The following is a 13,180-nucleotide window of genomic DNA, read 5'->3' as shown; positions in this document are numbered from 1 at the left end:
ATCAATCAAAGATTAGCACTGGAGAGGGCAAGCAGTGACTCTTCGGACAGGTAAGATTTGATGTATTTGCTATTTGGAGTCTTGGAAAAAAGAAGGATTGTCAGTAAGTCAGCAATCGTCCGTGGTCATCTATAAAATCACGACCATCCGACTAAATTGCAACCAACAATGTCCGGGGAGGAATCATGAAGGAAATCGATTAGGAGAAAAGAGATTAGGGATTCTAGGATTTTTTTTTTTAATATAATGGTTTAATTGAAACTTTTAAATTAAAATAAATAATATAAATTTATAATAGTGTTATAGTTTATATAACAGTGTTGTAAATATATTATTCTTATAAAATGCTATATATATCCATTATATAAACAATATATGCGTAATAGTGTTATAAATTCTTTATACAACTGTAATATTTATTATGTTATATAAATTGTAATAAATAAATAAATATAGATATATATATTAAATCGTAACTATACAAATATATATTATATAAATTAATAATTAATTAACTAAACTGATAATTAATTAATATAATTATTTTATATAAATTTATATTTTTGTTATTATTTTTTATATTAAATAAAAAATATAATTAAGTTAAAGTAAAAAATAAAAAATATTTAAATTAAAAATTTTAAACTCATATTGTAATTTATTCAATTTGAAATCAATTTATCCTTAAATTATTTTTTTAAAATATATAATTTTAAAAATTAATAAATAATTTTGATTTTTTTTAAAAATATATGATTTTAATTGTTTTAAGTAAATTTAGCTTTAATTCTCTCTCTATATATAAATTAATTAACCAAACTGATAATTAATTAATATAATTGTGATTTGTAAATTTATATTTTTGTTATTATTTTTATACCAAATAAAAAATGTAAATAAATTAAAGTATAAAAAATAAAAAATATTTGAATTGAAAATTTTAAACTTGTTTTTTCAATTAATTCAAATTTGAATCAATCAAACTTTAAGTTAATTTTATTTTTTTAAAAAATAATTTAAATTTTGACCACACCTAGTGAGATAAGTCTTGGTTATTGTTGTTGAAAAAATAATTTAAATTTTAAAAAGTATTTTACAATCTTGAAATCATTTAAAATTAGTAAATAATATTAAAATTGTTTATCTATTAATTTTAAAAAAATATATATGATTTTAAATAAATTCCCAAAATATAATTTTAATGTTTAAATTAATTTTTTTAAAATTATAAACTTATAAATATATTTAAAAATGGTTTTAACTCGTGGGCATATGTTTATCGTTATCCTAAGTATATAACATTTTTTATTCTTGTGTCCGTTTAAGTTCAATTTTTAGTAGTGAATCAAGATATGCTAATGGGCACGTGGAGAAATCAATATTAATACTACATCTCATGGAATAATTATTTGATTTGGGTCTTGAAAATGAATGGGGTTGATCTAACAAGGATTTTGCAAGAATCAATACTTCCATAGCAAGATTGCATGTTATGATATATCAATTTTAATTTGAGTTAATGATACATTGATTTTCATCAAAGAGATATATTTATTTACTTTTGTCTAATAATATTAAGTTGTTTAATAGTTAAAAAGTTATAAAGTCAATATGGAAATTATTTTTTAAAATCAAAATATATAGTACAAGCACATATTTATCTAAGAATTATTATATATTTAGATACTGTATACATTACATTAATAAGTCAAAATCATCATCTCTTTGCTGTGTAATATAAAATTTAATATCATCTACATTTGTAAACACAATTTTATTTTTTTTAAAATACAAAAAATGCATTAAAATTTACATTAAATTACAAGAATAATTTGAAATGGTGAGAATTTGAGTTCACTATACATCTATATAAATATAACATAAGTAATATCCATAATCATCAATTCTCCAAATTTGTGACAATTTGAAGCCAAAAATCTATCTTTGACATGCAAGTTATTTCAGTTAAAGTAAGACTTTGTTATAAAACTTCAAGTGATTAAGACTATTTTATTATATGGAACAATAATAAAAGTATAAAATTTCAAAATTATACCTCCGTATGCAAAATTTAATAGATATCAAATATGTCAAGAGAAAATATTGAAATATGAACACAGTAATAAACACCAGAAATATAAAATCATAAGTGAGCATTTATAGAAATCAAATATTAATAAAAATAAATTTTAAATTAATATACACTAATATTTAAAAAACATCAAAGCTGTATGAATATAGCATGATATGATACCGAAGTCTTATCATTTCGGTCTTAGACCAAAACTTCGGTACTTCTCAAATTTTTAAACCTTGCTCTATGTTGCATGCATTTTCCACATGATAGTTCAAAAAAACAAATAAAAAGTAGTGTGCACATGCATGGTTAATATAGTGTACGAGGGTAAGCAATTAGACCTTTTTTTTTGGAAAATTACTTAATCGAGAATAAATTGAAAAAATGAGAAAATGGAAATTTTATTTAGTTTAGTTTCATCTAGTTTGATTTCGGTTAAATTTCTTATTTTTGAAATGGTAGTTGTTGTGTACGAATCGCAAGTGCACGATCGTTATCAAATAATAAAATGTATCGATCTCATGAAGACTATATATAAAGTACTAATTGAATTGGGAAGCTAGTTATCTAAAGAATCAAATTGCGTGAGAGAGAGAATTGAGAGAGTTGAGAGAGTCTAGGGCCAACAAGAGGTCGAGAACAAGTGAGGGGTCATTAAGAAGTCTAGATTGGGGGAACAATCCTAGAATTTCGATTTCGCCACGATGATGGCATCCTAGTTGTGACGCCCCAGAGGAGTCCTTATCAGAGAAAAATTCGGCAGCATCTCCTCTGTACCGGTGACAATCTGAATGCATAAATACACAACTCAATCCTCGGCCAACATGGCCGGAACATAAGCAATAATTTAAATAAACATTCCATGCAGTTATATATATATATATATATATCAAACCTGCTCCACTACAGTGAAGAAAACACAACCCACAACGGAAAACCATCGCAGCGGAAAACATGGGCAGCATACCAAAATCTCGATATAAGATCCATGAGTGCCAGAAACACACATCACAAGTATGTATATCACATAACAAGAAAGTAAAGACCAAAATAGAAAACCGTCACGATATGGAGTCGGGACTAGCAATGAAATCTCTGACGGCTTCAACCTAAAATAGGAAATAATCGTGGAGTGAGTTTAAGAACTCAGCGGGTATCTATCGACATGCATAGTAAGCTATAGCTATCAGCAACAATCATGCAGTAAAGTCTTCTGAATAATAACAAGAAATGCAAAGCTGAATAACAGAAGAAGCTGTACTCACCAGGACCTCCTATCCGAATACAAGAGTCGTCAGACCAAATAATAGGAAATGCAAAACTGAACAACAGAAGAAGCTGTACTCACCAGGACCTCCTATCCGAATACAAGAGTCGTCAGACCAAATATCTCATGTCTCCTGTATGCATGTCAATCATATGCAACTACCAAAATGTAGTATCTAAAATGCAACAATCACAAGTAATAAATGCAATCCATGCATATGATGCAAATGACATGGTCACCCCTGACGCCAGTCAGCCACCTCACACGCAATGGTGAGGTCAAGTGGGTAGGGCTATGACAACTATGCACTCTGTCATCACTACTCTTGAGTGACCGAGTGGACAGGATGCTGTCGGAGTACACCTATCCTCCTATCCCAAACATAGTGGGGGAGCCTAAGCTCTCATCTCCCTGTGTCATAGTCAAGAGGAGGGATCCCTGCTCGCTACCACGCTGCAGTCACACTACCTATGAGCAGACCAGCGGAGCCCTGACAGAGTAAACTGCACACACCCTGCCTGATGTACCACTGACCCATGAGTGGTTGTGTGTGCAGATCATGTAACTGGCGATGTGCTCAACTATAAAGGATTCGACAATCGCTCAACATGCAATCATGCAAAATGGTGCATGACACTAAAGCATGTAACTCTTGAAAATATCAACCTCCATATAATATGTACCAAAAGGAAAATCGAGTCCATAACAAGGATCTAGGTATATATGGCAGATAATAAAACTAGGTACACATACCAGAAAATAAATCTAGGTACACATGCCAAGTATATCTAGTAGCTAGGCCTATACCCGGTAATGCATTGTATGTCACTACGTCTATGATCATAAATACACATGGCAAGAATTAAGAGGCATAAACATAAATGCATAATAGATAATAATATGGGCATACTACGGGTATCAAGTAGTGGCATACTAAGCAAATATAAACATAACCATTACTACTAGCTATAACCTATTACGTATATCAGAATGACAATATCAAAAGAGATAAGTCAAAGGCACCCGTCGTAAAAAGAAGATAGTATCAGATAAAGTCCACTTCGTGATGCCGTCTCAAACAAATCCTGTATCAAAGTATTTTACTTAGCTAAGTTCCTTTGAAATAAATAGCTAAATAAAATTCCCTAAACTAGTTAGAGAAAATCCTAATCGATATGATCATTAATCCTAAATATTGATTACCCCACTAATCTAATCCATCGATCAACTACCAAATAACCATCAAAATCAACACTAAAACTTACCCGATTTCATTGCCATCCACTGTTGGAAAATGCTAACTGAAGGTGTCTGCTGCCGGAGATCTATGGCCTGGGCTACTACGAAGCTACTGCCAGAAACAATCACTCTTGGTTAGCACAACATTCCACAACGAAATCAAACCTTTACAAGTCTAACACCTACCCTCAGAACTAGATCCACTTCCCCTCGGACGAAATCTGAATGTTGCTGTGACGGCGAGTCAACCAGATGAAAGATGATGGACCTAAGGCTAGGGCATGGCCGAAGGTAAGCTCGACGATGATGGTGGCGGATTTGAGTGTGTCCGTGCGAAGATGACAGAGGAAGAAAGGGAACCAGCGGATCGGGAGTCGACGTCGCGATGGAAGCTAGGGCACAACTCGGAGGGATAAACGGCGATGCCTATGCTCTGGCGTCGACCCACAACAGCCGATGGTGGCTCCTAGCAGTGGGCGGCGATTGATTTGTGTAGGCGATGAAGAGAGCTCGGGTGAAGAGGGAAGCGAACCTGCTATGCTATCGCCGGTGACGAAGGCTTCACTGGCGGTGGCTGGTCGGTCGTGGACTTTGACGTCGAGGTTGGCGGCGCACGGACAGAGAAGGGAGAGAAGAGGGGATCGACGCGAGGAAGAGAAGGCTCGAGGCTTTCCTTGGCCGAGGGGTTTTGTATTCGTGGGAGACGAGGCGTTGCGAGGCGGCAGTCGGGTTGGGGAGGCGAAGAGCTCGGGAGAGGCGGCGGTGGCTCGGCGTCGCGAGAGGGAGAAGGAAGAGGAGGGCGGGTGGTGTTTAGGGCATGTTGTTTTAGGTTTATAAAATTTGAACTTAGGTTTAGGAAAAATCAAAACCTAGGTTTATTCCTCAATCAACTCCCACTAAATGGTTATTCCAAACAGGCTTTTCCCAAGCCTATAAATTCATCCCCTTAAACTCGTCATACGAGCTCCGATAAAATCCCAGAAAATTCTTAAAAAATCCGTTAAGGTTATTCGTCCATTAAACCTTATTATTTTATTATTATTTTGTTACGATATTTTACATTCTCCCCCACTAATAAAAATTTAGTCCCAAAATTTTGTTATCTATCATCAGCATGTACTAGCAATAGATAAACAGTATGAATACTGAACGGAACTCTATCCCACGTACCTCAAGTAAAATGATGGGGGAATCGAGCTCGAATCTTATCCTCGAGTTCCCAGGTAGCCTTCTCGTCAGAATGATACTGTCATCCAACTTTAACCAACCAAATTGTCTTGTTCCGCAGCTGACGCTCCTTGTGGTCCAAAATCTGTATCAGAACTTCCTCGTAGGTAACGTCAGACTGAATGAGAACTGATATATCTGACAGAACATGTGTTGGGTCGGGTACGTATCTCCTCAGCATAGACATATGGAATACATTGTGAATGTCTGCCAGAGACAGTGGTAGCGCCAGACGGTAAGCTACCGCTCCAATCCTCTCCAAGATCTGGAAAGGCCCAATGTATCATGGAGCTAGTTTATCTCGGAGACCAAATCTCTTCACCCCTTTCGTGGGTGAGACTCTCAAAAATACATGATCGCCAGTAGAGAACTCCAGGGGTCTCCGTCTCCGATCAGCATAACTCTTTTCCCAAACCTATAAATTCATCCCCTTAAACTCGTTATACGAGCTCTGATAAAATCTCAGAAAATTCCTAAAAATTCTTAAAAATTACTTTAAAGTTATTCCCCCATTAAACCATATTATTTTATTATTATTTTGTTATGGTATTTTACACTAAGTATTGTTTACTTTCCTATCTCTTTATTTGTTTGCATGTAAGTGGGTCTATCTCGAAATACCGATATAGACTTTTGGAATTATATTAGTGTGCATATCCAAACGCGGCGTCTACTTTCGAGGCGGCATTGCAAGTTCGGCCGCTTTCTCATGGAGGCCCTGTCACAAACCCCACGGTCCCCTACTTGCCCTCTACTTCGTGACACCGAATCGGGGTAGAACCATTAAGATCTGTGGTAGCTTATAGTGCCCCTGTTGGGGAAGAACGTCATCCTCTCATTGCATACTGGTTTACTTTCATGACCGACTTTCCACGTCTTGGACATTTATGGGTCTGAGAGTTAGGTTCACCTTTCAGTCCTTTCCCATGTCTCATGAATGTCACAACCGTGTATGCACAATAAAGTTGGACCATGTAATAAACATATCATGCAATTGAGAAAGGTAAACAATTACTTAAATTCATTGTCAATGATTACATTGGACTATTCTCCAATCCTAAAATCAAGGGAACTGCTCCATAGAGATGAAGTTTCAACTGAAAGACATGAAATACAACAATCGACAACTCAAAATTAGAAATGGAGAGAAGAGAAAGCTTAGCCAAGGGTTGTTGGTGTCTTCGGAAGGAACTCCAAGCTTGAATGGTGGATGGATCGATAGGGAAAACCCTTCTCCCCGAGTTAAGAGGCCTGCCTACTGTCAAAATTGCTTGGAAACCTCCCAACCGGAGGGGCAAATTACACATAGCACGATGATAGGCCACAAATGTCACGTGCACAAATCAAATTAACAATCTATAATCAACCATAACCCTTGCGCTTCCGAGAACTCGGAAGCACAAGAGGTTTATGAAGTGAGCATTTCGCTGGGCTTCGCGCAAAAGCGAGCGGCGTTTGCTTCGCAGAAATATTTCTTTTTTATTTTTTTTATTTTATTTAAAGCCCTAAATAAACCTCTTCGTCTGCCAGGCTGCTTCTTCACATTTGCCTCTACTACTGCTTTACATCTGTCGCTGCTGCTTCTTGGCGTCTGCCGCTGCTTCTTCGCATCTGCCGTTACTGCTTCTTGGTGTCTGCCGCTGCTTCTTCGCATCTGCCGCTGCCGCTTCTTCGATCGCCTCTTCGTTTCAAGGTAAGTTCTCAATTTTTGTTAAATCCTTAAGTTCGAGGCATCCTGGGATTCCTGTGCCGTCGGTGGCGTCCTGCGACGCTTCCGGTGGTGCCAGAGGCGTCGCGAGAAGCCTCCACGGCGCCGAGAGGCGTTGCAGGAGGCCTCCGGTGGCATCGGAGGCGCCTTCGGTGTCGCGGACGTGAGCTGCAGAATCGTGATTTTTTTGAACTTTGCATTTCATTAATTCAATCAACTCTCAATTTAAATGGGTAGTTCAAATAGTCTTTCGAAATCCTAATTAATTTATCCTAATAAAATATAGAAAACATATTTAAAATAAAAAAATCTAATAAATTTATTAATTCAGGAAAGTCAAATTTAAATATATTTAAAATAATTTTGTGAATAGATTTTATTAAATCAAAAATTAAATTTAAATATATAAAACAAATTAAAATATTAAAAATTGATACATTTTATTAATTCATATAAATTTAATTTAATGATATGAAAAATAAATAAAATTCTTTAAAAATCTAATAAATTTTATTAATTTATATAAATCAGATTTAAATATATAAAAAATATTTAAAATAAAACAATCTAATAAATTTTATTAATTCTAAATCAGATTTAAAATAAAAAAATCTAATAAATTTTATTAATACATATAAATCAGATTTAAATATATATTTAAAATAAAAATTTTTTACTTAATTTAATTAATTCATATAAATTATATTTATATTTTGATAATTTATTTTTTTATTGTTTTATATTTTTTTTACTTATTGATTGTTTATTATTGATTACAGCGGTCTTGACTTTTGATTTTTAACCATGTCAAATATAACAATTTCATCCACTCGAAAAGATATTACTTGGAATTATGCAACATCTTCGGATCCTAAAAATTCAAATATTGTCGATTGTTTTTTTTGCGATAAAATAACAACTGGAGTTATTTATCGACAAGCTACATTTGATTGGGAGCAATAGAAATGTGAAAACTTGTCTAGAATGTCCCGAGCATGTTAAATAAGAAATTAGAGAGTTCGTGCAAAAAAAAAAAAAAGAGTAATTTGAAAAATCAAATGGATGATATTCCTCATTCTGATGATATAGATGATCTGGAAGATTTGGAAGAACATGACAATAATCATTAAACTAAAGTGAAAGGAAACAGTCAATATCTGATCCAAGCATCCATCCTACGGTCCAAGGTAACCTATTAATTTTTATTTTATGAAAGATGTCGATAAAATTGTCAAACAAAGGTGTGTAAAAAATGAAGGATAATTTGATGAAAATAAAAAGAAGCTAAGTGATAATGTAGTTGAGAAATTTACAAGATGGATATATGATGCTGGAATTCCTTGCAATGTTGTTAAATATGATTCTTTTGAGCCTTGCATTGAAGCTATTGGACAATTTGGATTGAGGATGAAACCTCCATCATATCATGAAGTGAGAGCTAAGTATTTGAAGGAGTTGGCAAATACGAACTCGCTTCTCAAATCCCATGAAGAAGATCATGCTAAATTTGGGTGCACAATCATGGCAGATGGATGGATGGATAAAAAGGGTAGGACTCTTATAAATTTTTTGGTGAATGACCCCAAAGGAAGCGTATTTGTTGAATCAATTGATGCTTCAGGCTATTTGCACACCGCTGACAAGATGTTTGAGTTATTTTCTAAATTTGTGTATCGTATTGGAGAAAAAAATGTGGTTCATATTGTTACAAATAATGCAAGCTGCAATGTCAGTGTAGGTAATATTTTAAATTTTGGTTACTTCGAATTAATAATTGTATCATTTTTTTAATTTTTAATTTCGTTTCATTTAAAATTGAATTGTATTTTTATAACTTTTTTTTTAAATTTATTTGTTAGGTCGTCTTTTGGAAAACCGATTTCCACAGTACTGGACTCCCTGTGCAGCTCATTGTTTAAATTTGTTGCTCGAGGATATATTAAAATTCCTCATCTTAGAAAATTGCATAAACGAGCATTGATGGTGAATGGTTATATTTACAATAGACCACAAGTATTTAGCATGATGAAAGAGTTTACTGGATAGAGAGACATGGCCAGAACCGCAAGGACACGTTTCACAATTGTTTTTTTTTTTTTATTTTAAAGCGGTTTCATGTACAACAAGCAAATCTAAGAAAGATTTTTACATCTAAAAAGTGGGCAAATTATCGATTTTATAAAGAGGCGGTTGGATACGTATAGCAAAAGTGATATTGATGCCTTCTTTTTGGAAAAATATGATTCTTGCATTAAAAGTTGGCAGCCCATTCGTGAAAGTATTGTGGCTAGTAAACTGTGAAAAAAAGTCTCCTATGGGTTATATTTATGAGTCAATATACAAGGCCAAAGAAGCTATCGTTACGTCATTTAACAATAATGAAGAGAAATATCGTAGCATTTTTGAATTCATTGACAAACAATGGAACGTTCAACTTCATCGACCTTTGCACGCAATCGAATATTTCTTGAATCCAGTGTTTTTACTCAAACCTTGATATAGAAAATGATCTGAAGTGATGGAGGGTTTATACAAGTGCATATTTAGACTGGTGAGAGGTGAGGATTTACAAGATAAGCTCACAAATCAATTGGAAAAATACAAGAAAGCAATACTTTTTGGGTGAATGGCTATCTGACAAAGAACTTCAAAATTACTAGGTAAATTTTTAAATAATATATTGTATAATATCAATATTAGATGGTAATAAATTTAATCATATAATTTATATGTTTTTGTATTTCAAGCTGATTGGTGGTCTTCTTATGGTGCATCAACGCCTGAATTAAAAACATTTGCAATGAAGATTTTAAACCTCACATGCTCTTCTTCAGGCTGTGAACGTAATTGAAGTGTTTTTGAACATGTAAGTTGAAGTTTTTTTAATACATATTAAAATTTATACTATGAACTTAACCTTTTACTTTTTTTTTTTTTAAATACATTCTAAGAAAAGAAATATATTGTCTCAATAACGATTGAATGATTTAGTATATATCAAGTACAACAGAACTTTGAGGTGAAGATATGACATGCAAGATAAGATTGATCCTATTACTTTCTCAGAGATAGATGATAGCAATGAATAGTTATTAGGAAAATTGGATGACAGTGATAAAGACAATGATAATGATTTTGTCTATGAAGTTGAAGATTTGCATAGGAGTGATGTAGCACGAGCATCCGGGGTTGGTGAAAGTGCATATAGCTTTCCATCTCGAGATCGTCTTCTTCAAAAGAAGCATCATCATCTGCTTCAGTAAAAAGAAAGTAATTTTCAGTTCAAACTAGTCTTGTAGATGAAGAAGAGATTAACCTTAATGATGAAATTGAAGAAGAAGAAGATATCGATAGATACAAATCAAGCGATGTAGTGATGATGACGTAGATTTGGACAATGAAGATTAAGAAGATGATCATTTTGATATTTGATATTTCATCTATCACATTTTAAAGACTTTTGATTTATTTTAGTTTTTAAATATTATCAAAGAATATTTTGTTTATGGTTATTTGGATTTTTAAAGACTTTTCAAATACTTTTAATAAATATAATAGTCCTTTTGTTTATTCGTTGTTTTCAGTAAAACCCGCGCCTCACCTTGCGCTTTAAGCCCCAAGACCCTTAAGCGCTTTTTTGCGCCATGCGCTTTTGACAACTATGACCCCAAATTATAGTGAAGAGCCCAGCTCTCGTGGAAATGGTAGGGCGTTTATTTCAAAAAACACAAAAGGGGTTTTGTTTGGGAGTTGTTCTCTAAACCTAATGTAATAATTGAAAATCTTATTTAACCCTCAATAACAGACCCATAACGCAGTGTCGCTCTACACTATGGATAACACCATCAACAAACATGATACGGAATAAATGGAACAGTGTCACTCTACACTATAGATAACACCATCAACAAACATGATACGGAATAAATGGAACAGTGTCACTCTACACTATAGATAACACCATCAACAAACATGATACAGAATAAATGGAATTGCAAGACAGATAATTAAATAATGTAAATGCAGAGGAAACATTCAACATGAAAAGCAATTAAATTCTAATGAACCAATCCCAAACTCCTGAGCAAACACAAGAAGTGTCCCACCTGTCACAAACGGAACCACTGAGGAGAACTCTACTATCATTCGGAAATCTCCTTAATCCGCTAGGCAACGATGCTACTGGTCGGAGGTGCAATCGTCAACGGTGGAAGTGCGATTCCCATGAAGAAACCACTCCTTGGAAATCTACTGGATGCGAAGGAATTCTGGTCAGAACTGTCAACCCTACTTTGCCCTCTTCATCGCGTCAGAAAGAGTGAGGCTGTGTGATGTCGGAACTTGGAAAAACTCCAACTGGAATCCTCTGGCGAAGTGGAGATGACCACCAGCAATGCTTTGAGTTCCTGCGTTCTTCATCGTGTCAGGCAGGAAACCCAAGCTATGATGTTGGTACAAGGAGGTGGAAGGACGCCAGAGAAGAACCAAAACTCGCTACCCGTCAGGATACCATCACCACCTTCTTCAGCGCGTCCGGCAGGGAAGCCCCGACTGGGATGCTAGAGGGATGAAGCAATCGCCGAAGAAACTACTCTAGCTATGCCGATGGTTGCCGCCGCTACAGCTCCACCAAAGCGCTGCCATCGTCCTCGCGTGATTTGCTCGGGAGAAGAACGAAAGCGACATTTGGGAGAAGAAGCGCACTGAACCCGAAGCCCCCAAAAACCTTGGAATCAAAACCCCTTTTGAGCTTCAACTGAACTGGTGCAATTGAACTGAACCATCCCTGATTTGAATTGAACCACTTGAACCAAACCAAATTAGGAGGGTTTTTGGAATTGGGCCTAGATTTGGGCTTCTTCTTCACTTAATCTCCTCTAAACTTTGACAATTGAACCAAACCATGATTGGACCAAATCAGTATTCTTCCTCTCAATTGTTGTCTCCCTAAATTCCTTCAAAATAAAATATAATCAAATAATATCCAAAATACTCATAAATATATAGGAATTGAAATGAAGATTAATAAAGATTCAAACTCATAAAACACGCTAAAAGCACAGAATTGGTTATCACATGACTGTGTCTGATCCGACTTGGTGGATAAAAGCATAACCGTGCCACAGCAATTGGCTTGGGGCTGACAGGCATGCACAGTTGTGGCTGGTCGTGTAGCGTAGAAAGTCACGGTCATGCATGACCGTGTTGTCCGTCAAGCTTCTGAGAAGAAAAGAGGCACAGTCGTGCCCGGCGAGTCTAGGTTGTGCTGTTCTCTATGAGGTGAAAAGCACGGCCATGTCTGGGAAGCACAACCATGTTAAACTCGAGAAATGTCATTTTTGCTCCTTTCCTCAATTAACTTTGGCCAGAGGAACATACCCATGTCTTGGGATACGAGCAGAGCGTGTTCTTTGCTTCTCATCCGCTTTCCAAGGCTTTTATACTCCAATTTCTCTCCATTTTCACGTCCTATTAAAGAAAAAGCACAAGAACAGATCTCTGCATGGTTTAAAGTGCCGTGCCGAAACGGGCGAAACGTCTCGTTCCGCTCGACGACCGACACCGGCATGACCCCGGCACCAGACCCACAACAGGTGCGACGTGTTGCGCGACCCCGTAGTAGGGGTCGCTCAATCCTGCAACAGTGGCAGAGAGGTCGCAT

The 13,180-nt window shown here is 35.2% G+C and overlaps 1 protein-coding gene across 4 annotated transcripts in view; it reads left to right on the top strand.

Moving 5' to 3' along the window:
• LOC121981474 (syntaxin-binding protein 5-like) overlaps nt 1-13,180 on the top strand; it is a 65,054-nt gene that overhangs the window by 48,749 nt on the left and 3,125 nt on the right. The window contains exon 13 of one of the 4 annotated variants that reach the window (XM_042534011.1): nt 7,341-7,503. The exons of the other annotated variants lie outside the window; for them this stretch is intronic. Coding sequence (XP_042389945.1) covers nt 7,341-7,503 — 163 coding nt within the window. The remainder of the gene's footprint in view (nt 1-7,340; nt 7,504-13,180) is intronic. 4 annotated transcript variants of the gene reach the window in all.

The sequence above is a fragment of the Zingiber officinale genome, chromosome 5A, assembly GCF_018446385.1.
Source record: "Zingiber officinale cultivar Zhangliang chromosome 5A, Zo_v1.1, whole genome shotgun sequence".
Taxonomy (NCBI): domain Eukaryota; kingdom Viridiplantae; phylum Streptophyta; class Magnoliopsida; order Zingiberales; family Zingiberaceae; genus Zingiber; species Zingiber officinale.
Note: the sequence above shows the minus strand (reverse complement) of the source record. Positions and strands in the feature narration are given on the sequence as shown.